General features: G+C 35.7%; 1 protein-coding gene across 11 annotated transcripts in view; it reads right to left on the reverse strand.

The window, feature by feature from the left end:
- ABLIM1 (actin binding LIM protein 1) overlaps window positions 1-27,907 on the reverse strand; it is a 268,909-nt gene that overhangs the window by 16,263 nt on the left and 224,739 nt on the right. For 2 of the 11 annotated variants that reach the window (XM_044665607.1, XM_044665604.1), the window contains 8 exons: window positions 26,768-26,845; window positions 25,599-25,754; window positions 22,835-22,870; window positions 21,816-21,945; window positions 7,685-7,732; window positions 4,872-5,012; window positions 1,745-1,836; window positions 1,505-1,610 (listed from right to left, as the gene is read on the reverse strand). In XM_044665607.1, coding sequence (XP_044521542.1) covers window positions 1,505-1,610; window positions 1,745-1,836; window positions 4,872-5,012; window positions 7,685-7,732; window positions 21,816-21,945; window positions 22,835-22,870; window positions 25,599-25,754; window positions 26,768-26,845 — 787 coding nt within the window. Of the gene's footprint in view, window positions 1-1,504; window positions 1,611-1,744; window positions 1,837-4,871; window positions 5,019-7,684; window positions 7,733-9,931; window positions 10,037-21,815; window positions 21,946-22,834; window positions 22,871-25,598; window positions 25,755-26,767; window positions 26,846-27,907 lie in introns of all 11 variants that reach the window. The other 9 variants (XM_044665609.1, XM_044665608.1, XM_044665602.1 and 6 more) reach the window with 8 other exon arrangements.

Raw genomic sequence — 27,907 nt, forward strand, 5'->3', positions numbered from 1 at the left:
AATGCAGGAAAAATATTGATAATTTGTAACATTAAAATTTTGTATTTCATTGGTTTTTTTTAAAGCATAGTATAACATCACCAGGAAATAGGAATAATTTTGTCTGTTCTTTGAAGGTTCCTTTAATATACTGTATTTCTGTAACTCCTGAATAATAGTAGGTAATGGGGATATCTTTTGTCTCAGTCCTATTTATACTGGGAAAGTTTCTAGGAATTCTGCATTGCAAATAATGGAAAGTCTTGTAAAAAGTATGTGTATGTATATTTCACCCTGTTTGCCTCAGTTTCCTCATCTAAAAAAAATGAGCTGGAAAGGGAATTGGCAAACCACTCCAGTTCTTTTGCCAGGAAAACCCCCAAAAGGGTCATGAAGAGATGGACACAACTGAAGTGAATGAACAGCAACAACAATAAGTTTGAGGAGCTAGTGGCATCTGTCAGGTGGAGAAGTCCTGCCTGCATTTAGAGATGCAGGCCAAAAGCTCTGAAAAAAGGCAAGGCTGGAAAGATAGAAATAAGAATTTGGGGGTTATTTCTATTAGTGGTATAACTGAAGTAATAGGAATAAAAGAGATTGCTTAGACAAAAGAAATAGAAATGAGGACTTAAGGCAAACTATTCAAAAACATATACTATGAAGAATCTAGGGAAAGAGGGGCCAGAAACTGCAGAGAAGGTAAAACTAGACTGGTAGGAGGAAACCAAGAGATTGTGATTCCCTCTAAACCAAGGAAGTCGAGAGCATCTAAGAGGAAGGAATAGTTAATGGTTGTGGATGCTGTCATCAGAGGATGAGAAGGGCGGAAATAGCTACTGTATTTCAGTAGTACCGAATTCAAATAGTAGGGAAAGAGAGCAAATAAAAGGTATCACTACCAGCTTTCAGGTCCTTCTAGTTCCCAGAGTAAGAGATTGAATATATGATGAAATGAATATATGATATGAGTCATTGTGGAGGGATTTCTGGGAAAGCAGCTAGGTATCATATATGTAAGAGTAGAAAAGTGAGATGAAGAAGAGAGGAGCATTTTTCTTCATGAAATCTCCCCTACATCTGTCTGAGGTGATTCCTGATTTTTGAGACTTCCTGATTGCTGTTTGTTCCCATTAAAGAACTAAAGTCTCTGCCATTTTGGTGAATTCCTAGAATGTAATAATGATTATGTCTGCCTTGGTGAAGTGATCTGTCCAATTAAATGGTTCAGTAGGGCTCATCTAGGAATCAGTGCTGAGTTACTTAGGTTTAGCTTAGCCTTGAAAGGCAACAAAGGCAAACATGAGAAAAGACTAGTAGTACAAAAATAAAGAAATAGGTGAAAGACAGAACTGGGAAAAAAACAAAGTCATTGAACGACTCAGATAAATGGACCTAGTTATGGAAAGAAAAGTCATTCAGTTTACACCTTTCTGTCCCAGAGAAAACTACTAGCTTATGAAAGACAAAATATATTCATATGGACATGAAATCCCAACTTAAGGAAATCTGTAGATGTGCTACTCACATGAATTAAGTGGAGAATCATAGCGACTGGCTGAAAGGGAAGTCCTTTCCCGGGTTTCCTTTTCCATTTCTTCCTTTAGAATTAATTGACCCAGACCTGAGTTCAGCTATTTGTAGGGAATGGAAAAATAAATGTGAATGAATAACACCTGAAGTTGTTTTCTAGTGAATTGCTGTTACTTCTCAGGAAATTTCTGAAATAATTTAATGAAAGTGATAAGCAATGTCCCAGATGACAAACCTTTAATAGTTGTTCTTCTTGAAGTTGCCGGCGTCTCTGAAGCTCCTCCTCATCTTCCTCACGGCCACTTGATCTGCGCCTCATATCTGTCCCTATTCCCATGGTAAAAAGAACTTCTTACATAAGCCCCATCACAAGAAAGAATACTAAAGGACTAGTCCATTTATCTTCAATAACTTCTTAATTGTGACAAAACCAGAACAGCTCTTTCAATAGCATTCCTTTAGTGAAGTAATCAGTCAGGGAAAAATCCACCCCTTCTAAGCTGCCCTGGCCACTTCCAATGTACACATGCAATTGAACTAAATCACTGGTTTCACATAATTAGTTTATTTACTGTCAGTGATACAGACAAGTGCATAACTTTTTATTGGGCTTTTGCTTACTTTGCCAAGTATGAAGCCATTATGCCAGAAGGGTAGGGATTTTGGTCTCTCACCAAGTAGTATAAATGATTGGAATTTGCTTTGTTCTTGTGGTCAAAAAGTTCTAAGCACCCACACTTTAAGCTGACTCTAAGTAGTTTCTGTTTAGGAATCCCTAGTGTCAATCAACATAAATCAATATGTGATCAGGGATTCAAGTACTTCTGGGGGAATGAAAGCATTCCTTTAGAGGAAAAAAAATAATAGTCTGAAATACTTTTCTGTTCCTGAATACATACACTCTTGATACAGTTATTACATAAATCTTACTCTCATTACATTGTATAAATTTTTATTTTTGGAAAGTCCTGGATTACAAAGGTAACACATGGTATTCCCCGACTATTAAACACTATTTTTCTTGGCCCTTTGAAAAGTAGTCATAAAGGAGTCATAACTGAAAATGAAATTCTAATTTATGTAAAGGCAACAAAATTATGCATCCACTTCCATAAAATGTGGCATGTCATATTTATTTTTTCTGGTTTCATAGGAGTGAATTTCTCTGAATAGTTAGAAAACCGAGTTAAATTCTTCTGAAACTTTGGATTAATCTGTGCAAGGAAACAGAAGATGCTGGTAATGTAATCAAAATAAACTGACTAATAAATACTCTTAGTTCTTCATTACTCTTGGTTAATGGAGAGTTAAAAGCTTTTTAAAAAGCTTTAAATTACTTTTTGCTAATGTCTCCTTCTCTCTAAATTTGTTTGTTTCTTTCCTGAGACATTTAGCAAACCGAGAATCAGTAATGATAAACTTTGTGACTTAACAAGAAATCACAAAAGATCAGGGTATTTACTGAAGAATTATGATTTATTGGAAGAAGTTAAAACCTTGATTGTCCATTAAGACTGTCTAGCATTGAAGTAGGGTTTGCTAATATATACTAAAGAGATAAAAATCTAAAGACAGAATGAGATAATAATTCAATTTTACAGGGCATTTTTGGACAATGGTTAGAGTTCTTTTCATTTTCTTTTTGTTTTTCTACTAGCCTCCTCATGGTAGGAAACGCCACTGGATTCTTGGAGGCTGAGTCAGCTGAGCACAAGAAGTTCTAGAAGTTGGATGGTGTTTGAGTAGAAACATAGGGTAGGTCTTTTGTCTATGGATTAACCGAACTAACTTCAAACAGGCTTATCGCCAGAATGCTGGTCTCCAGGTGATGACGTTTTTGCTCTGTTACAGCTTCTGAATACTTTCAAATAGGTTGGGGTAAGGCAGGTTTTGTCCTATATTGGGAAACACCTATACTTATAAAATCATGGAGGCAATGAAGAATTGGACAGATAGATTTCCCTTTTATTAAAGGCTCAGACAGCTAGAATGGGAAAGGACCTCAATAGTCTTCTAGTCCAAATATCTTATAGCTTTTAGGAAACTGAAGCCTAGAAAGGTTAAGAGACTTGTCCAGGTCACAGAGGTAGTCAATATTAGAGGAAGGATATGAACTCAGTTCCTTTGACTCCAGAAGCAGTACATCATCCACTGCCATGTCATCTCCTCAATCATTCCTACACACTTAAATAACAGTTAACTTCACAATTAAAAAAAAAGATTCTTCATAAAAATAAAAAGAATGTGATAAAGAAAACTAAATACCTTCATAATGGACAATTGGCGGCTTTGGAGGATGATGATAACATATTTAAGTGGTACTTTAAGATTTGCAACATTTTACATATATAATCTTATTTGAACCTCACATTAATCCGATGAGGCAGACGCCACTATTATTTGTATTTTTCAGATTAGAAAAATGAAGCTGAATGATTTGCCTAGGGTCAACAAAACTAGCATCTGAGGAAGGATTTGAACCCAGATCTTCCTTTCTCCAAATCCAGCACTCTGCAACGGATGACTGCAGAAATTTGGAAAGAGAAATTTAAGTCACATTTTGACACAGCTGACCTTGTAATTCTGAATACCAGGCCTTTCAGTTTGTTAGCACTTTATTAAGCCAACTGTGTAGACACAAAGGTACAGATACAAACATATTTTGGAAATTTACAGATGTAACTAAATTCAAATACAATGAATGGAACAGCTAAAGGGTGACCTTATAGATGAAAAAGGATGGAAATGGTGATAATGATGCAGGTGAAGAAATAGAATCTAACTCTGCCTGTATTGGGGTGCTTCCTCCACATCAATTAACTGTGCTGTGGTCTTTCATGATACCACAGAAAAGGGTCTACTCCAAAAAAGGAACAATGCTTAGGTGCTAAGATGATTTCCCTGGTTATTAAAAGAGAAGGCTAAAGGATAAGCAAAACACTAAGAGAGAATTTATGCAGGAAGAAGTCACTTATTCAGCAAATCTTTTTAAGCAAGAGTTCTCTGTGATAACGATGTGAAAACTCTGGGGCTACAACATAGGTGAGATAATATTGTAATAAAGTCTTTCTAGAAGTTCCATAAAAAAACCTCTTTAAATAGGATTCAAGGTGGATAAAAATTTCATACCAATTCTGGAACAGACTAAATTATAACAATATTCTCATACATCTGGTTGGAGAAATTTCAATTACTATACATCTAAATTAATACCACATTGGTCTCTATTTCTATCCATTATATTCTTCTTTTGCATTTTTCTCAAAAAAATTTCTAACATCCTAAAATTTCTCATACATTACTAGAAATTGCTATAACCCTTAGAGCCTTGCCCATTTGACTTAGCTGCTTCATTTGCATACCTATGGCGGCAAGTGAGGGGGGACCTGGCCAGTGGTCCGTCTCAATCTTTGGTATCTCGTTGGGGTCTGGAGCATGGGCTGCTGGGAACTTGGAGGACTTGATGATATCCTCTGAAGACTTGCTCTGTGCTGCCAAGGCAGCTGGATCTAGAGGGTAACCAGGGGGAACTTAGCTATTGATTTAAAGCACTTGTGGTATAATCTCACAGCAATGGAATCCCTGGTCCCCTGGTTAAAAATTTTAACTCCACAGGAGTTCAATTACCACTAGCATCAGCTGTATTTTCATTGCCACTTAGAGGTCAGTAGAGGCAACTAGATTCCTTTTTCTTATTTCTAGCCTTAAGGTCAAGAGCTCAATCTCACCTTATATTTAATTAGAGCAGTTTCATGTTAGAGGGATTAGTGATAAAAGGGGCTAAGGGAAATACATCAAGCAGATTTTGACTCACTGAGAGTTATGGAAATCATCAGCATGCTTGTTTGCCTTGGACCCTTGGATAAGAAACTAAAAATGGATTAGTGCTGTTTGCATTCATTTTAAATTCTTATATTCAAGAATCTGCTTTCTTAAGCTCCCATGGGGTAAAAAAAACAAATAGAAATGGGAGAATCGATTTTCTATTTGTAGGAAACTGCACTTAGCAATGCAATATGTGTCTGTCATATCTATTAACCATTTTTATTCAAAGTTTGGCACATACAAATGAGTCATTCAAATTTTAAATAAATGGAGACCAAACTGGACATAATTGTTACACTCATATTCCTTTTCTTCATATTATACTTAGCTGTAAGCAAGAGTTAGGTCTAAATCTAATCCCAGGTACATGTTACAAATCAGAGATTAAAAGGACACAAATTATGGAGCTAAATAATTCAGTATGCCAAACCTCAACTCTGCCCTTCCTAAAGTATTTATAGGTAAATTGACCTAGTGTAATGCTATTTTGTTTTAAAAATATGGTTTTCATGTCATAGAAATTTAGAATGAGAAAGGGATCTGTAAGATCATCTAGTCCAACTCTCTCATTTGACAAAAAGAGAAAAGAGGTCAAGAGGTGAAGTGACTCAAAGTCACATATCCAATAAATGACAGAGTCCAGCCAAGTCTAGAAGACAACTTTCTGGACTTCTAAATCATTATTGTTTTTGATAAACCATGTTATTCTTGATCAATCTATATCAAAAGTCTTGAGATTTAAAGTCATTTTAATAGAAAGATGCCGAGATGGTTTCTTTGTTGTAAAAAGTTGTGGTATCCAAATTTCTTAAATTTTGATTGTGTGAATTGTGTGATTTATGTTTTGAATTAAGTATAAGGAGACATATTACTAAATGCAAGGGTAAATAAACTGATATCCCAAATTCTGGGAAAATTGTTCTTAGGAAAACAAAAACATGACTTCCAACAGTACTTACGGATTAGATTTGGTGAAGTCAGTGGTTAAACATTCACAAGTTAATGAGAGGGTGGGAAGACACATTAAAACCATAAAAAACAAATAAAAACAATGTTAAGAAACTTAAAATGCAAGCATATCATGTAAAACTTAAAAAAAGGACAAACTGAAAGAACCTCAAGTCATTTGATTTTTTTTGCTTTTTTCCTAAAATTTTGATGTATAGTTTTTTCTTGCATATTTTTCATTTTGAGTTGTTGATGTTTCTCTGACAATTCATTCCAAATATAATTTTCAAGTTTTCAGCCACTATTTGGGTATTTTTTCTAAATACTTCCAAGACATAAAGCATACCTTTGAAGGTAGTCTTTATTTCTATCTGTCCATAAAGACATAAGGATGACACAGCCCTTTAAGAAACTCAATGATAATGGAGGAAAATGCAATTGACATAGAATAACACTCTATTTCAAAAATACTAATTTTCTGGAAAAAGGAAGAGAACAATTTTAACAAATGTTTATGTTGGTTATACATCAAATCGTCAATTTCTTTCTCTATTCTATAATCAAAGAATTCCACAATCTTAGAGCTATAAGGGACCTAAGAATCAATTAAATAAAATCAAAGTAGGCTAGTCATCCAGTCTAATTCCTTCATTTTATAGATAAGGAAATTGAAACCTAGCCAGAAGTTGTTCAAAATCAAACCACTGCTAAATGGCTAAGCTGAGACCAGGACCCTACTCAACTTTGAGTCCAAGACTAAACCACATTCAATATTCATTAGGTCCCTAAAGAGAGATGCTATAAGAAATGGGTAACTGAGCAACTAAGTTGCCTTTAACCTACCCAAAAAGACTTTGTGTCATTTGCTTTCATTTGTTTTGTTGGCCTAACTAGGTTCTTGCTCTTCAAAGTTACTGGGGTCATAGATGCTTTCAGTGAATTAGTTTAGTTAGAAAGTCTGCATGCGACATTGGCCATATAGTAGAACTCTCATCTTTACCAAAAAGAGAAAGAAAATTGGTTATCTGGTTGCTGGATTCAGTTTAATAAGGTTTTATGATCTAGGTTCAATTGGGTGCTTCTAAAATATAATCTTACCATAATGAATTCACTTCCTCCAGAAAATTCAATTCAGCTTCCTAAGGCATTATGCATAAAATTTGTACCATAAGGGACCACAATTAAATAGTTCATCTTTGAATTACTTTATATATACTTTAATATACTTTATTATTTTACTTTATATATACTTTATACTTTAAGTATATCTGGAAACTCCTTCTGCTGAATGCCACACAATTTTGTTAAAAGAAGTCCTGGATAAACACTTCAGTGAACAGCAAAGATGTGAATTTGAGATGACTTTCCTATTTAAGAGTTAAGAGGAGGAAATCAGGTTTACCATGTTGTTTGTAGATGGGTGGTTTTCGGTATATGTTGATCCCTTGATCTGTGGAATGAAAAAACAAAGATGTGTGAGTACAGAAACAAGATCAGTTATGTTATAAGAAAAAAAATAAACCAAATGTCAAGCCAATGTGAAGAGTCTTGAACAAAAAAAGACCAGAAAGTTGACTTTTGTATTACAAAGAGTTATTTTATTTGAAGGAAAAACACAAAAATGAGTGAATTATCAGACAGGTGACATGAAATTCTTTGTAATACATCTTATAACAAGTGTTGATGTAACCAAGATGTGAGTCACTTAATATATATAAATATATATATGTGTGTGTGTACACATACACACGGACATATATATGCATTTCATTAAGAGTGTGATAAAAACTGAGAAAAATGAAAACAGAGAAGATGTTTTGATGGTGTGCAAGACAGAACTAGTTTGGAGGTTAGAAAAAACTCCAAATTGCTACTGTCTGGAAATTGAGCTTCCGGTAGACACCGGGGTCCAATTTATTTTTCAATTAATGAGCTGAACTGAGTGTGAAGCAATGCAGTGAAATTAGAAACCATGGAAAATGCTTTCTACTCTAAAAACAGTCAGATGTTTTCATGGGATGCTCAATCCAATCCTAATTTATGTGGGATGGTAATCACCTACTTAGGGCTAATTAAGACCCTTGTGCTATCAATACATCTGGAAAAACCTCAAAATACTTTCTCCTCAAATCAGAAAGAATTAAAATGTTGTGGAGCATTAGGAGACTAAAATTTACAAATATAATTTATTCCCAAGGATAACTGAAATGTATAACCACAGTATATGGTTCGAAATTAAAATAATTTTGGCTAGAGCTATGATTTCATTGGTGTAAGGTACCCTCAATGAGGAAATACCTTTCAGCAATGTAGATAGGAAACTATTCAACAACTTATCATCTTAGAGAATTGTGTGGGGGCACTGAGAGGTTAAATTACTTGCCCAAAGTCATATAGTCAATATGCCTTCTTTGGATCTCAAAATCAGGTCACTCTGACTCTGATACCACTTATGCTTTATGCCACTGATGCCTCAATCGAGAACCACATGGCCAAAGAAATCTTAGATATTTTGAGGTATTATAGAATTTAGAGTGAGAAGAGATCCTAGAAATCTAGTCCAATGCCTTCATTTTATACATGAGCAAACAGCTCCAGAGAAAGAAAAAAGACTTGTTAAAAGTCACATAGTTTTGTAAGTAGCAGTTAGGATTCTAATCCAGGTCCCCTGATTCTAAATCCAGTATCCTGAGTTTCTCTGCAATTTCTTGACTTAAATAGATAAAAAATGATTAGTTTGCCAAGATTAGAGTAATGGATAATTTATTAAAAGAACATTTAGTAGACAGGAGAGGTCAAAAATGTGATAAGAGGAGAATTTTATCTTTATTGCCAATTAAAGCATACCATAGCTTGAACACTATAACTATGGTTGGCAAACTCTGCTTGATTCTGTATCCCTGACAGGGCTGAGCCAATTCTAAACATGAAGATAATAAATCGTATTCTCCAAAAAACACTGACTTTTCTTTTCCTACCCCTTGCTGGCAAGCAACATTTGTGTAGATGCAGCAAATACTTACAAATATCCAAGCAAAGCCTCCAGCCCTAAGCCTGAAACGTAAGGCTTCTTGGTGGGTTACTATATAGTCATACTTCCACAAACATTTAATTTCATGCCATGAAACGAGCACTTGATTTATCCAGTGTCACATCTCTAGAACAGGAAATTAAAAGTCTGTGGGAATACTCTTAGAATTGAGACAAAGAGGAAATTGCTTTGGGATATAAAATAGATCCCTGAAGCTACAAAGTTCAATACTGATGATGGTAAGAAAGCTTCATCTGCTATATGCACCAAACCACACCATGAATTAAAAACTAGAAGTAATGAATATATAACAAGATATTATTTTCCTTTTGAGTCACAATTAAAACTTCAATATCACCAACCCACCCACTCTAGGCAACCATAAAAACCCAAACAAAAGGCAACCCCCCAAAACAACCCTTTATTTATTCTCACCCTACATTTCACATATAAAACTGTTCTAAGGACCTTTCAGAACAAAATCTGCAATTTAGAGCATGTCAACAGTATGCATCCCAATAAAAGAGCGTGAGATAATGGAGACGAGACAAAAGGTTTTACAAGGCTACATTCTACACTGTGACGGGACACCAAGACACATACAGTGTCAGCTCCTACCTGGAACATGGAAATGTTTAGGGGCCTGAGCGTAAGTTGGAGTTAGAGGGCGGCTGTCTGGCCGATAAGGGAGAGGGGAGTTCCGGCCGCTGGATGGCTCATTGCCTCCAATGAGAAGAATGGAGAAAACAAAATGAGAGAAGGGAGAGTGACAAAAGGGGAGGGGAAAGCAAGCATAATAAAAATTCAAAACAACAAACCGAAAGGAGGTAAACTGAAGAGAAAAAAAAAAAAAGAAAGAAAACCAAATAAGTTATCAATTTTGCTAGCACAGGTGATCTCTAGTTTAGTATTCTGAGAGGGAGATTCATGTTCAAGGGAGAACAGAGTTAAAGGCAGCTGGCAACAAGATGCTTCATTCCGATGGCATGCGATTGGATGCTGGAAGCGAGCAGCGTACTGGTTAGATGGTCAATATAAGAAAGAGAAATGGGAAATTTCTTGCTGATGATTTAGAATCAAGATTAGAACAGTTGAGGTTCAAGCATATAAAGTACTGGCTTTGCAAACTCAAATACAACCATTTCCAAGCATGTAGGCAGATGCTGGCAATCAGAGCACGTTTGTCCAAACTGAAGATTAGGTCTGGTGGAAAACTCATGTTGTTACCCAGTCCTTCCCCTTACCAATGCAATATGGTTTCTTGCAGTATGATTTCTTTTGTTTTCTAACTCTGAAGTGGGCAAGGTAGAATTAAATCTTTTTTCCCCCATCTATGCTTTATTTACTTCTCTCTTTCCCCTACACAGTAAGACCCCACTATGATGACCATTCATGGGAGGCCTAATGACTGATTGACACAATAACTTCTGACAATGCAAGCTTGGGGGAATTTCTTTGGGGGCTCTCTAAAATAGCTTTGAGGCCAACTGGAGGGTTCTAACACACTACTATACTTTCCTTGGGACCTTCATGTTGCTTGTGTTTCTACTAGTTGATATTTAAATAAGAAAACACCACTGGGGTTATAAAATTCTGTCAAGTTATATAAGGAATAACAGTTATGAAATCATATATGTGTATAAACACACATATATGCAAAAGATTAAAACATTGAAAAAAATTGTTTAAATTAATATACCTAATTTTAGATTGTATTGCCTAAAAACTCTAGTTTCCTAGGGTGAAAACTAAATTTTATTCTGAATAGGTAATTTTAGACAAAGAAAACATAGAATGATATGAAATAAGTAGTAAATTATTACAAAGATGAGTTTTGAATTTCTAAATGTAGCTATGGAGGAATTTAATACATTATGTTTTGAACATGGAATGCAATTGAAACTGCATTTGACAAAGTCTATAGTATGGTACCATGCTCCCAGTATTTTATAGAGGCTGATTTACTGTTTCATTCACTAGCCTATTATCAGCTAATAGTTTTTAAATGTTATAAAAACTGGTAGATAAATTGTTTCTCTTTAGCAAGGCAGCAAATGAATGAACTTCCATCTTAGCCCAACACTTTGCCTTATGAGAAAATTAGCTTAGATTTGGCATAGATAAACTGAGATAAAAATTAATATGAACTTAATAAAATAAGATATGTGGGTTGGAAGAACATGGCTTACATGTTCTTAAGGAAGAAATTCTTTCAATTAAATGGCTAATTCATATTCTGCTTAAATAATGATGTAATCATTTTTGAGTTTAATAAATACCTTCTAAATTCTTTTTAGCCCTTTTATTTAAAGATGGTTAGAGATAAAAACAAGCACCAAAGGAATCACTGTCTCCTTTGTAGTTTATATACTTTGTAGTACATAAACAATATACTCTGAATCAATAATTTCCCATTCAAAGAATGTTTTACCATGAATTGAAAACACTGGGGATTCTTCTTAGGAAAATTAAACATGTGTAAAAACAAAAATCTTTGGGCAATTCTTTAAAAAGAAAGCCCAGAAAGTTTCAAAAATTTTATTGGTAAGTCATTTTCAGATTTTCAACTGAGAGATGTTTTAGCAGTATCTTGGCCCTTATTACTGTAGAATTCTACTACTTTTACTTTTTACTTGATTTACTTCATCATTTTTTACTTCATTTTTATTTCATTTACTTTATCATGAATCTAATGCCATAGGATCAGAGAATTTAGTGCTATCAGGAAATTTGGAATTTATCTAGTTTAACTCTTTCATTTTACAGAAGCAGAAAACAGGTCTAGAGTGGCTTACACAGGTAAGCAACTAAGCTTGGATATGAACCTATGTATTTTGAATTCAAATGCAAACATCCTACTACTTAAATTTATGTCAAGGAGTCATAGTTTTCAGGGAAAAATATACAATGTTACCAGTTCAAGACACAAGACCAAAATGAGATTCGGAAAGGGAGAACCCCATTTCTTTTTGGACTTTGTCTATGATTTCATTGGTATAGAGAACCCACAGAGAAGAAACTCCTACCAATACAGATCAATAATTGTTCTGCAAATTAAAGTCCTAGAACATTATAAACACTGATATGATAAGACTATTACTTGCTCAGGGTCACAAAATAAGCATATGTTAAAAGCAGGATTTAAACCTAGGTCAACCTGACTCTAAAGTCAGCTCTCTGCCCATTACACCAATGCTGCCTCTTATGAATTCCTTTTAAAGTACTTAGAACAGTGTCTGGCAAATAGTAAGTATTTAATAAATGCTTATTGAGTTTCATTTAGTCATTGGTTGATCCATAACACAACTAAAGAAAAGATATTCGAGCATACAGCAAAATAGGAAATAAAAATTCTTTAAGAGCCTTCTCTTATGTTTGGAATGCAAGGATTGATCATTTCTCTAGCCTGATATCAGGATCTCAGAAAGATTAAGTATTGGAATTCTTACAAAAGTCAACTAGAATCCAATAGAACACACTATAGTAGAGATAACATGTCCCCTCTATTAGGCAAGTTCATTACTGAGTGAAGTAGCCAATTAGTCTTCCTTGGGAGTGCTTCACAGACCATAAGACCTCCCAGTCTCTAGAATGGTCTCTTGCTGAGAACACAAACATATCTTAACCTATCCAAGCAACATTTCACGTTTGCCAAAGCCTCCCACATGACCTTTTAATCTGCCAAGAAATTTGTGAATAGAATTCACATGCCTTTCCCTTCCTATCCCCTATCTGAGGGATTATTGTTCTTTCTGTTCTCTGATTGTAACTTAAGGCAGAATAGAAGGTGCCAGAAGGGCTGATATCACACAGGTGAAGGAGACACCCATCCCAACCATGAAAGGTGGGGGGGAACGGGAAGTCAACCTTCTCCCCAGCATCCCTCCTCCACATGCTTGCACCTCCACTCTTTTGACAGAGATTCATGGTATAGTTGGGCATATATTCATTTATATTGCTAATAATTATTGTTGTCAGAAGCTTCTTGGAAAATGATATTGATAGTAGGAAGGTGGGCAGAGAAGGTTACTAGGATCCTGAAAAGGAAGTAGGAGCATGACTTGGGAAGTTGTGGGTGGCAGACCGTTTTTTTTACCTTCACGTTTTACCCTGTGCTGCCCCTGTCTACCAGTAGAAACCAGAGAATTAAGTAGTAATCAAGTGAAATATGCTTTAGATTTTAGATTATTAATTTATTGAATTGAAGAGCTGGAAGGAAGTTTGGAGAGTTAAGGAAAATTAAACGTAGAAAAAAACACTTAAAGTCCTGCAAAAGGCAGGGCAGTATTGTGGAGAGAGCATAGATTTGGAGTTGGGGAGATCCATGATGTCAAGACAATTACTGGCTATGTGACTGGGGGTGGGGTGGGGAACTAGTTTAACTTCCTTGAATCTCAAGTTCCTCTTTTGGACTGTTATGATGACCCAAAGAAATGAACCACCTAATAACTATGCAAACATTAAATTATTAGATAATTGAGTGCAGGCTAGTATTATTATATAGGTCTCTTTTTCAATTCTCTGCTGCATCAGAAAGTTGAGGCTACCAGAAGTACTAGATAAGTACTAGAATACTAGATAAGTCAACTAGATAAATACTGAGTTCTAGATAAGTCAGTGGGAATAGAGAGGGTGATGCAATGGTGCAACTACTAGGAAGGCATAACTCTTAAACCTTATATCCAACATAAAGAATACAAAAGAAAAATAAATGATATCTCCAAGTAATCTCTATGAAGCCAACTTCCCTTTTCTAAGATAAACACTTTCTCTTAAGAAATGTGATCAACCTTACAACTCAATTCAACTAAGTGAACAATTTAGGCACACCAAAGGGTTGGACTTAATTAACTAACAATAGCCGATAGATGCTATATCACTAGATCTAACAAAGTTGTTTCAGTATATAAATATTATAACATTATGAATTTGAATAGAATAATTCTATTTATACTTATTCTAGGATTATGAGAATTTATTCCTTAAAGGAAAATTCAGGGATGTGAGTATATATGTATATGTAAACTATAGTCTGGTTACCCTAAATTGTTATTGATCCTTACTAGGCAAGAACTAGTCAAGAAGAGTAAAGAATCATAATTTATCTCTGTTTCTTCATTTCTAGTTCCTTACTACACAACAATGGCCCCTTAAAATTTACAGAATGGAGGGGAGAGAAAATTCTCTCATTCTTCCTCTTTTAATGATGGAGGTGATCACTGTCATTCCTCTGGATCAACTCACAGAGGGTTTCCCACTTAAGTTTTAAGATGGATGACATTTGAATTATGATTTGGGAAATTTTTCTGATTTATCATTCAGTAAGTTTCTCAGTAGATAATGATTTTCAAAATGTTTTATCCCCTATTTCTTTCCTTTATTTGATATTACCACCTGAGTTATCCCATTTTTTTGGCAGAAAAATAGCCTAATTTGTCTACATTCCCATTGTGTGGCACCTGTTGGCAAGAGAAGTCTGAGGCAGTGCTCAACTTCTTGAACTTATCTTTTTCATGAATTTCCTAGATGTTATTTTCAAATGTGATGACCCTGTTAATGTGCTCCTAAGCTTTATAAAGCCTTGGGAGCATCTAATATCTCTTCAGGAAATTCCAAGATTGACGAGTGCTTGACTAAATCTCTAAAACAAAAACAACCAGCTCCCTCCCTCCAGTATCACATTTGTGTTTGAACAAGAAAAACCATTTCAAGACAGACTGAAGAAATGTAATATATGGCCCTCTTGGCCCTAACTTTATTTGATTAATTCTACAATCTTCTTACATGCTTCAAGGTTATGGAAAATCAAGGTTGTTGCAATCTTGTCAAGGGGAAGGAGGAGAAACTCATCAAATTGTGCATAACCACCAAAAACAATGTGACAACCGGGGTTCTCTTCCAAACCTTTGGGGCATGCATGACAACCAACCAAATGGCTTCAGTGACACATACCAATGTAGAATGAAGCTGAAAGGAAGGTCAGGAGAAAATAAATCAAATATACCCAGGGATGAAATGGAATTTTTGGAGAAAATTGGGAGGGGGTAGATGAGTAAGAACAGAGAACCTCAGATTGAGCTCCTCAAGTTTTTTATCCATGCAATCAACTTTTGCTTAGTGTTCTTTGAGGGACCCCTATGCCAGACATGCATCAGAGATGATGAAATTTGTGTTTCCAAAGGGATAATCTTACTTTTGGCTTAGTAGAAAACCTAGGCTTCACTTGTTTGTCCCTGAGCATTCCTAAAATACTCATCTCTGCCATTTTAAACTAAGATAATTCCCCAAATTAAATGAGATAGTCTATAGGATTAAAAAAAAAATTTAAAGGAAGGACTACAAAAAACCCTTGAGATCTCAGTCTCTTTCCCTCTCTCTTTTTTTTTTAAACCCTTACCTTCCATCTTGGAGTCAATACTGTGTATTAGCTCCAAGGCAGAAGAGTGGTAAGAGTAGGCAAGGGGGGGGTCAAGTGACTTGCCCAGGGTCACACAGCTGGGAAGTATCTGAGGCCAGATTTGAACCTAGGACCTCCCGTCTCTAGGCCTGGCTCTCAATCCACTGAGCTACCCAGCTGCCCCATCTCAGTCTCTTTTAAAGATCTCTTGGATATATTTCTGAAATGGACAAGTATTCCCTTCATGGAATATTTTCCAAGTGCTAAAAGCTCTCCTGTAAAAACAGATGAACACTTTCCATTAGAAGCCTAGGCCCATAGAATGTGAGAAGGCAAAGAAACACAAGAACCTTTGGGATCTATCAGGTGAAATTGTATTGAACCCTTTCAAATGTCCACTCCTACCAGAGCGATAGAGCTTAGGAAAAATTCCAGAGTTCTAAATGAAGTCACCTCCTCTAAAGGGAATATTATTATTTAGCTTGCTTGTCAATAAGGATATTCCACTCAATATCAGTAGATATTATGTGAGTGTTACAGTTTTGTCTTTAGAATATGTATATTAGCTATATATGCACAAAATGGTACAAATAAAGCCCAATTGAGAAGGCATCAAGAAGGGGAATTTTTAAATTTTACTTTTTAGTTGTTACTTAGAGTTAATATGTGAATAACGAGTTCATATTCACATCATATTGTTATCTCTGTCCTGATGCCTTTTCTATATTTGTCCTCATTTCATTATTTCTACCAATTACAAGTTCAGAAATTTGAAACCCAGATCCAAACAAATGATTGAAGGCTATTACTGCTGAATAAAATAACAGATAGCAGTAAAAAGCATATGGCATTTTGGTCCATTTTCAGAAGAGGTTATGATTTTATTACTCAAAGTCTAAAAACAAGAAAAATGTTATTAAATAATTCTAGGGGTTGGTGTCTATAGCTCAGTAACAAAAAGATAGTTTTTTTTTTTGAAAAAGGAAGTGGAAAATAAAAAATTTTTAATGTTATTTAGAAAGCATTTTAAATTTCATACATGTTCACAAAAAATGAACACATCAGATATTGGGGTCTCTTGCCACTTGTTTTAGCTATTCTTTCATAATGTTGAGTGGCAACAGGTCTGAATGAATGAATGCTTTATCTAAGATCAGAAATGGCCTGTTATGCCATAACAACTTGATCAAAATTTTATAACTTTAGGTAGAAATTAAAGCATGATCCATATTGTAAAAGTTTTCTTAAAAAATATCAGATATGATGAAATATCCTATCCAAATGAAATGGGAAACTTTTGTTTTTAATGAATCAGTAATGTTTTCCTCTTCATATTAGAAACAAAATAAACTTGAATTAAAACAATTATCACTAAGGATAAGTAGGCCATCTACCCATATTCTCTTTTATTCTGGAATGGGGATGACTCTTCTCAATGGATATGTGAGATAAGTGCAATCTCTAGTAAGCATTAAGAAACTGGAAAGTCTCTGAGTATGGGACCAGTGCGAGACTGCATGTTGTCCTAAGACCAGCTCTTCCAAGAGGTTAATCACAAGAGGGGAGGTTATCTGGTGATATAACTTTTTTTTTGGTGGGGGGGTTGGGGGAAGAGGGGCAGCTATAGCAATTTATGAAGGTGGTCTACAAATGTGTGGAAGAATTAATAAGCATCAGGATTGTGAGTATCCACACTGATAAAATCCTGGATTGACTGAAATATTTATGGACAGGAAGACAGACCTGATATCCCTAAATTTGAATTCTTTTTCCATAATAGATAATAACTAAGTCGGTCAGTTTAAAAAATCCTCAGTGACAATAATATTGATTTTTAAAAAATGGCTTGGCAAGGATGGATGGAATCCAGATTGTCAGGCAAATTGATTAGAAGTATTTTCTTACTGTTCCAATTGAAGAGGATCCTTGTGCCATCAGAAAATATGCCATGAATGTTATTTTTGGAGCAAAGAAAATGTTGAAATGATAAAGTTTGTTGGCTAACTTCGTGCTGACATGAGTAGCACATTTATTTTATTTTTAATTTTCTTAAAGCTCTTACCTTCCATTTTAGAATCAATACTGTGTATTAGTTCCATGGCAGAAGAGTGGCAAGGGCTAGGCAATAGAGGTTGTCTTGCCCAGGGCCAGATTTGAAACCAGGACCTCCCATCTCTAGGTTGGCTTCTCAATCCACTGAGTCACCTAAGTGGCAACTCCTCCACCCACCCCACCATGCACTTGAAAAAAAACAAAAAACGAAAACCTTTACCTTCTGCTTTAGAATCAATACTATATATCGGTTCCAAGGCAGAAGAATGGTAAGGGCTAGGCAATGGGGGTTAAGTGACTTGCCCAGGGTCACACAGCTGAGAAGGGTCCAATGCGCTTGCTTTTAAGGGACATAATAAATAAGAATCAGATTATTAAACAGGAAAAGTGCATGTAGGTGTGTGCTAATTAAAACTACTTTCTTCCACCCCCTCAATTCCATCTCTACCCTCTTAACTAGGATTTTGATTTATAAGTCACTAATTTGAGTGCTTGGAATATGGTTGAAATCTATTAGCATTTTAAAAGATCCATGGCAACAACCAATGCTTCCTAGATCTCCTCTCACTGATGTTTCCAACAGCTTTCTTGTTTCAGATGAAGTAGATAGTAAAAAAACAGTACCCCTTCTGAACTCTGAGCCTTATTTCAAATGGAAACCCCTTGTAAATCTCATCAGGATCCTTGACTTCCTCACAATGGAGAAGAAAACAAGAAGGCTGAACAAGATCTGATCCAGGACACAAAAGAAACAACAAGGAAGACCTGATTAAATACCATAAAGGGAAAGGGTAGAAATATGGGGCAGGACCAAAAAATAGATCTATTTTGGGAAAAGAAAAAAAGATGTATACCCTCTCACTTTCTGAGGGGAACACTGCCCAGGTAAAAGGAAGATAGTTTTAAAAGACACGGAATCTGAGAGAGAAGATGTGACAATGTTTGAAAGAGAATTAACAACAAAAACATTTCAGAAGTTGCCATGGATCTTTTCATGTTGGCCAAGGCTAATTAATACTCTTAACCAACTTATTCCTATTAAAGGTAATTTCCACCTATTGGTAGCTTAAATATTTTTCAGAAATACACATTGTATATTAAAACTGTATCCACTTGGCCAGCATAGGAGCTATATATTACATATTAAGTGGCTTTTGAAACATAATCACCAAAAAATTCTCTGTCCCCTAAGCAGCAGATTACCTCTATGTTTCTAATATGTAATATATTTTTTTCTTCATCAAGGGCCCTTAGAAATGACATACTCCCCCTGAAGGAAGATGTTATGTCAGTTCTAAAACACACACACGTACACACACAAGTGTCGTGAGACATCAGAGGCATGCGGAGAGATTAGAAAAAGCTCCAGGCTAGCTACCTTTCGGAGATAAACCTTATTAGCTTTTACAAGAGCGCTAATAAATCTCCTCTATGCAGGGCACTAGCTAGAAAGGCCTGACTCCTTACCTTTGATATGGGGAATGAAGTGGTGTCGGAATGGGGAGTTGGGGCGGGAGTCATTGTGGGTGGAGCTGAGACTGCTAGTGCGCAGGTGTGACAAGCGCTGCACACCAGGAGACAGCAGCTCTGCGGCAGCAAAGGAATCATGGGGCAGGGACAAAATGAAAACAAAAAGAAGAATCCAAATTAAGACAGAAGCAGGGACAGAGAGGCACCAAAAGAAAAGAGCATTTGAATCAGAAGTCTGAAAAGGAGGAAGGAGAAAGGGTTAAGAATGTACCAGCTCAAGGGTTAAGGCAAAGTTGTAGAAAGTATTAAAAAAAAAACAAAACAGGTCAGCATTGATTCACCTATCAGGTAAATGTCTTCGGTTGGTAGAACACGAGCAACAACACGTCATGGGTCGGGATACAACCAGCTATTGACATGCAGACATGGCATATACCCAAATACATCAATTAGAAGCTGTTTTTGATGAGCACCTGACAAAACAAAGCCGACTGAAAGACATGTAAGAAGATGGCAATTACTTTAAGAAGTTTGAAATGAAGTGTTTCTCAATATCGGGCTTTAGTTATTGTTTTAAAAGCTGCAAACTTCTCTCCAATAGAGGAATGCTATTTTTTTGTATTGATTTAGAAGGGGGGAGAAGATCCCTTTTGGGTTCACTGATAAGGCTGGGCAGCACAAGCAGATGGATCAACCTGTAAACATCTCTTGAGAAGCAGTGGTCCCTGAAAACTAAAAAAAATAAAACAAAACACGCATGTCTTGAAGGGATTTAGGACAGATCGACAAAGCCTGAGTAAAGCAAAAGTGACTTAGAGAGCCATGAGCAGAAACCACTAGGGACATCAACGGGACCCGTGGTCATTACTGTATCAGAATCCAATTCCTGCCTCATTTTGGATACATAGAACAAATCCAAGGAAATGGCTCAATGGAGAAATCTAAAACATCACCAGGCTGTTTTAAAGGAAAATGGTTACAACAGATGATTAATCAGGAAAGATAAAATATATATCTTTAAAAGGTAATACAAAAGTCCCCTGTTCAATCCTCTCTCCCCTCTCTGGGACTTTCTTCTCATGAGATGTATAATTATAAAATCTTGAACCCCTGAACTACATCTCCCAGAATCCTTTTCCCTTTGTCCACGTTGTAGCCTCACGTTTGGGAAATGAGTTGTGTGTAACTCCGCTCTCTCACGCAATTCTCCCACGTGCACAGTCTGGGAAACTTGTCTTTACTAATGCTATCATTTTCCTTTATTTCAAGTTATTATAAACAAAACCTTATAAAATCATGATACTTGGAGTATTTGGCTATTAATTTTTAACCTTCAGAGATGAAGATTAAATACCTTTCCTCAGAGATATTCTACCAACCATTCCATATAATCTATGCCTGCTTTGATGCCAGAGACCAGGGATTTTGGTTGTCTATAGTTCCCCTAAGAGGCTTTAGGAAAGAGAGGGGGGAGACGGTGGTAGAAAGGATTATTTATAACCTGGAAGTATCAGCTTCTAAGTGGAATATTTCCAGCTGGTAAGTAAAAATACTCAGGGATTCTTAGTATTCAATGAAGGCCTTAAAAAACAAACAAAAAACCCAGTGTGTTTTACTTCAGTCTAATTTAACAAGTATTCATTAAATGTCTGCTTATTTGTCTACTGTTGTGTAAGAAGGAGAGTTTGGAACAGGGCCTACTTTGGCCAAATGAGAATTATGTGTGCATAAAATCTGCTCACAATAAATAGAAATTTGCAGCCTTTTTACACTGATTAACTTCTTTCAGTTTTAGTTCTAGTACATTTTAAAATAACCTGAGAGATATACTGACTTTCTTTCCATCGTTAAATCAAGGTAAGAGGCTTAAAATAAAGTCTGTATTGATGTGCTGAGTAATAACTTAACATTTTACCACTACCCTCAGGTTCTCTGAGAGACAGACCCATACCTTTCTTTTCTATTTCTACTTCATAGGGGATTTAGAAAATTTCAGACTTTTGATCTCTCTCTTTATTCTTCTCCTTTTCCATAGAGACTTTTTTTCCCCGAACCTTATCCCTGACAGCAATGAGTCTTCCATACTTGAAATGAATGGAATGAAAGCAAGAAAGGTCAAGCAAAACCCATAATACAGGTGTACCACTGATCTGGTCATCAAGTATTATATACAGAAACCATCTTTTCACTGCTCTTGACAATAGTGAATGCTTCCCAAACTTTCTACAGTCATGTGAATAGCAAAGAATTTATGCATTTTGGTCATTAGTCAAGTATGGGCTATAAAACTGTTATTCTACTATAGAATAGTGATAATTTGATGAAAATATTTTATCTGTATAGGTTTTCCATAAGAAACTATTAAAACAACTAAAAAAAAAGGTCATGACTGGTACAGAATAATAGCTGTAAAACACTTGTTGTTTACCAAGGAGGAGGAGAAGGAAAAAATGTTAAAAACTCAGCAGCCATTCTTCCAATGCCCATGCCAATGAGGGGTTCATCATGTCTCTAGCATTGGGTTATCCCATGGAAAGAGTGATGCCTGTAAAGAGATAAATCATAGACAGCCATTGCCCTTACCAGGTCTGTGGAAATGCTGTGGAGAACGTGACATTGTTGGGGTGTAACTATGGCGGCTATACACGGGAGAGTTAATGGAGCCCTGACTAGTTGATCGATGAATCATTCGATCTCGAACATCCTGGTATCCCTAGAAAATGTAAAGATTAAAATTAATATATAATAACTATTATATTTTATAAAGTTTATTAATAATAACTAAAGTAAAAAAAGCTAGCTAATCAAGCAGCAGTTGTGGGAAAAGAGAGAGAGGGAGGGAAAAGTTACCCACAACTATATACAAAACATAACCACACAACATGGTGGAGAGATGAAAAGGAATTCTGGGAAATACTGAAGGACTTCTGGGGGATGAAGTCCGAGGTACAAAATTCTCTCACTATACAAAAGAAAATGTCCAAAAAGCCCTCTAAAGTCAATATGATACATAAACACATTCAACAGCCCTCATTAGATTCTAAGCTTCTTGAGGGTAGGAACTCTCTTTTGGGTTTTTCTTCTTTCTTTTTGTATTTCCAGTGCCCAGCACATAATAGGTGCTTAATAAACATTTATTGATTGATTTTCTTACTATAGTTAAATTCTGATGAAAACTAATACAAATAATTATGAATCCAACTTTCATTATAAATACCCCATTTGGTAGAGAGTATACAATAATTCTCCTTTTACAAATAAGGAAACTGAGGTTAGCCACATAGATAACACCTCAGAGTCCACATTATGGTAAGTGACTTCACTTCCTGGAAACTTTTCTGGAACCATCTCGGATTCAGATGTGGCTCTCCATTGCCAGCCAACATATTTCTGGAGTTGTTCCCATATTCTGTAGTCTTTGGCAAGTAGAAACACTCCGGGGTAACACATTCCCCCAAGTTTTTTTCACAGTCACTACAAATAATTTTCAGGTTTTTGTGTATGTAAGTTTTTTTTTAATCCCAAAGAATACAAGTAACCCTAAAACAACTTAAGCTTTTTTATTGCCCAAGTGAAACCCAGTTTCCCCACAGAACACTTACTTCTGCTGATGGCGTGGGAGACAGAGTCCTTGGAGACTGCAAGAATGAGAAAGAAAGATGCAAGGTCATAACTTTTTCTTATCTTAATTTTTCCCTTTCCAGAAATTTAAATGATTAACAACTTCTACTTACTTAGGTTTGTTGCTCAAAGTGATTAATCTAGAAAATATGGAATGTCTCCCCTAAATCCCAAATCCTATCTTTCCAAGTTCAATTTTAATACAGAGGTGAAATGATCTGTTTGTGTTTTCACAACTATTCAGTATTAGAGATGGGATTTGAACCCACATCTCACCTGACTCTATAGTCAGCAGTCTTTCTACTAGGTTAAGGAAGGGATCAGCAAATACATTTTAGAGGAATTCCCAGAGGATCTCTGCTTTAATAGTAGCAGCAGAGCAAGAGCAGCATCAACACTGTTCAATAGGGGATTATGGAAAGTGCTGAAGATGCAGAGAAATCTCTGCCACAGTGTTGATTTTTCTTAGTATCTTATTTCCATGAAAAGACCAGACCTAGCTGGGATTTGAATTTTGCTAAGTGGTCATGTTGGCATGGCAAGGAAAATGAGCATCTGAGGGACTGTGTAGAATTTAGATACCTGTTGTGAGTAACTCTGAAGAAGTCACAAGGCAGCTTCCCTTGTGAAATTTCCTTTGCCTTACAGAAATGGGCACTGATTGACCACTAGATGGTACTACATGAAAACAGATATCATTTCCTAAACAATGGAAAGTTACAATTCTGAGATACTTTGGGGGACAAAACATGGAAAGGGAAGTTTTTTGTGACCAAAAATAGAAAAAAATCTTTCCAAGAATGAATCCAACTGAAGATATAATTAAATTATGCAAAAAAGTAATCTGTGTTTTTTCTTGTGAATAAATGTTTATTTATATTCTTTGATGGATTGATTTGTGCTTTTGACTCTAATGAAATAAAAACTCATTAGGTTTCTTTCTGTTGCTTTTAGGGACTTAGGTCCTATTTCAACTTGGCAAGGGAATCATCTAACCTTGGGAAAGAAGGCCAGGCTGAAGGACCCGAAAGCATCAGATGGTATTTGTTTTATCCTGGAAATCAGTCTGAATCATCTCATTGGAAATGAGAATACAGGTAACTTTGCCTGTAGGGAAATCTAAGCATCAATAATACCAGCTAATCACCTCATTGTCTCAAAATAGACTATGTTCATCATTTTCACCTCCCTATCATCATTTGGAAAGTCCTTTCTTTTCTACTGTTTTCAAGACACAGTTTAAATTCTTTCTTCTCTGGGACATCTCCCCAACTACTTTAACTTTCACTGCCCTCTCTCCTTAAGGCTGTAGCCTGTACCACACAGACTCCCTTACTTTATGCTATTTGTGCTAATATGAATTTGCCTTATTGCCTCAATTAGACTACAGGCAGCTTGAGGGTAGGAATAATGCCTTTTTCATTAAACTTTTTTTATTCTGAATTTCAACAACAAAAAAGGGCATTCCATACACATAGGAGAAAACTCAAAAAGAATTTTTTACAAAACTGTGAATCTCTACTTTATACTGCTTGCTTGTATAGATCAATACATCTATATAGATAAATTTTATGTTACTTTCAAAATTGTCCCATATGGCTATCCTTCCTTTTGAATCTGTTTCTGTTTTCTTTTATTCCTTCTGAAAAGTTTAAAATTTCATATTTTATTATTTTTTATTCTGAACTTAAACACTGAGAAAAAAATTAGGGATTATACCTTGAAGAATATTTGTATCCCTGATAGTGCTAAATTAGTCAACATGAATCTATTAAGCACCTACTATGAATCAAGCATGGTGCTAAGTGCCAGGCTACAAAGAAAGGTTAAAAAAACCAAAACCAAAACCATCCCTAGCTCCCAGGAAGCTCCTAGTCTACTGGGAAAGGTAATATGCAAAGAACTAAGTACAAACAAGATATCTATATTTATCCATCTATATTTCTATCTCAATAGAAAATAAATTAGAGGTAATTTCAGAGGGAAGGCATTAAGATTAAGGAGTGTGGGAAAGGATTCTTGTAGAAAGTGGGATTTTAGGTGAGTCTTGAGGGAAGCCAGAAGATGGGGATGGAATATTTTGTTGGGGGAGCAGTAAGAAGGCCAGAGTCATGGTAATAGAGAGGACTTGGGGTATAGAGGAATAAATAGATAGGTAGGAAAAGACTACATCATGAAGTACTCTGATGCCAAAAAGAGGATTTTATATTAGGTCCCAGCGGTGACAGGGAGCCACTGGAGTTTACTAAAGAGTCAGAGGGTGAAATGGTCAGACTTGTGCTTTAGAAAGGACAATTTGACATGTAAAACCCAGTGGAATTGCTTGTCAACTCCAGGACAGGGGAGGGAAGAGGGGAGGGAGACAACATGAATCATATAACTTTGGAAAACTTACGTGTAAATTTGTTATTGGAACAAGATAAAGATAAACATTTAAAAATAAAATTTTTAAAAAAGAAAGGATAATTTGATGGCTGAGTGGAAGATGTATGGAGTAGGGAAGGACTTCAAGTAGGGTAGAACCACCAGTAGCCTAATGCCACAGTCCTGGTGTAAGGTGATGAGATAATCACTAGAGCGGTACCAGTGGCAAAGGAGAGAAGAAATAATACATAAGAGATATCTTTTAACTGAAAGAGAGACTCTAAATAGGAGTTCCTGTGAACAGGTATAAAAACAAAGAGAAAGGAAGGAAATTTTCTTACAAATATGACTGAATAACAAACTACCATAAGAATTCATTACCTCTCCAAGGCTCTGCCTCTCCTGTTTGTCCTCATAGCCTGAAGAGTAGAATGGCTCATAAGTAATAAGATCTGGACGTTCGATGTCATAAATTGCCTTGACCTTGGGAATGGCTGCTAAATCCTTGTAGTCTAGGATCTCATTGTCAACTTTTGCCTGGCAGAAAAGAAGAGAAAGAAAAATGAGTATGAATGCTCAGATTTGATAGGAACTCAATTTATTGCCAATTTCATCTAAGTTTGCTTTGGAAAGTAGTTATCGTAACTAGCACAATTAAATTCTCAGGAACACTGACTCTTTACTGGGCAAATTAGTCAATTAGAAAAAAATTGGAGCTTATGAAAAAGTCTCTATAGAACTCATCAACAAGTAAGCCAAAAAAAAAAAGCCTTAAAGATATCTTTCTAAATTTATTATGGAGAGCAAATTAACTGGAAACAGATGGGTAAACAGTTTTCCCAGATGGTGAAGAACAAGGGCTGCATCTTTAAGTAACTAAATATTTAATTATCTTTCTAAAACTCAGGATATTTAATGGCAGAATTTAAGAATTCTCAGTGCTGTCTATAAATATACAATCAACTCAGTTATGTTCATGTAAATTATCTGCAAGAAATTTGGAGTCTGATATCTCATGATTTCTAGAATGTGACTGGTTATCTCTCCTCTGCCTACATGATGTATGGTCAGGAAATGAAAATTAATTTTACTATTAACTTATAATTATCAAGAGAGTTCCACTGCGAAAAAAGTCATACAATTGCATTTTCATAACATAAATGGAAATCATTTTTGGATGATCTGTTTTCAAATAATTACACCATTACTAGTTAAAAAAAAAACCTCTACTAATAAGTAACTACACATTAACCTACAGACCTTAGGAAAACAAAGAGCTATTGCTAAGGGTCTCTGAAGCCGCATGTGCACCATCCTTCTTATTACAAATAAGTAGACTCCCCCAACTCATTCATGTAGGTAGATGCTGCTGTGACTAGTAAAATGCAACTCTATTTAAAACTGTTACTGAATAAATAGTAGCTTTTGTCATAATTAATTTTCTCAGTCAATTGACAAGTTATCTCTTATCAAGTTGGGGAGACACAAATTTTTTTGTCATTAAAAAGAGGCCTCTATAATTTACTAGCTTTATTGAAAGAGATACTTACATAGATGGTATGACCTGGAGATCCAGGGATGCTTGATCCTGGTCTGGAATAAATACTTTCAGAAGATGTCCTGGTTGGCTGTAAAACAAGGATTGCCATGTGAGAGACAAGACTGAGGTTTCAGAATCAAGACTGTCAATGATCCTGAAGTTCTGGAAACTATTCCTTAAAAAAATGTCTTTTTCATTTTTGTAGGAAACTGAAGTACAACTTATAAGAAAAAAAGTGAAGAAGACAAGATAACAGTAAAAATGCACTTGCATGTTTATAAAACTTTTGAAAGTCTTAGAAACATCATAATTCTACACACACACACACACACACACACACACACACACACACACACACACCCCTTAGGTCAAATATTACATACTCAACTCATGGGTGTGAAAGTGATATCAATTGCATGGAGTTGAACTAAACCTACATAAACAATGATATCCAACTATATAGGTTGTTCAGTCCTTATGTTGGCTTTTAGCTGGGTAAAAAATGGGCCATAGCATTCAAAGAATCAAGAGAACAGTGGCAATATGTAAAGGTGAAAATGAGGAATGTAACCAACTGCCCTGATATGAGGACTCTTCAAACAAAACAGGAAGCCTCGTGGACTATCTTATCTTTCTGAAGGTACTTGCTGGAAAATTCTAAGTAAGAAATTCAACTTCTTCACCTTTCGTAATATTCCTGCTTACATTTTATATTTTGCAAGCTTGAGCAATCAGGTCTGAAGAACACACATGAGTTTTGCTTGGATTATCAGTTTGATGTTTCAGGTATGAGTCACAAATACCATTGAAGAATCATAGATTGTAATCCTTCCTGCCTTTCAGGTGAAAATTCACTTGAGGGTGAAGGTCGGAGCTATAACTGAGGTAGGATAAATGGGACTTTGTTTTAGGGCTCTGTTGAGAGCAGGGGCTTTTAATCTTTTGTTTTTTTTTTTTGGTAGATGAGTCACTTTGGTAGACTGGTGAGGCCCATGGACTTCCCAGAATAATGTTTTTAAGTGCATAAATAATGTACAAAGGTACAAAAAACAAATCGTTGAAATTGAAATATAATAATAATATATACACACACATATAAATATACAGAGACAAGTTCAAATTCAAAGAGATGAAGTTATAGAGAGAAACA

The sequence above is a fragment of the Gracilinanus agilis genome, chromosome 2, assembly GCF_016433145.1.
Source record: "Gracilinanus agilis isolate LMUSP501 chromosome 2, AgileGrace, whole genome shotgun sequence".
Taxonomy (NCBI): domain Eukaryota; kingdom Metazoa; phylum Chordata; class Mammalia; order Didelphimorphia; family Didelphidae; genus Gracilinanus; species Gracilinanus agilis.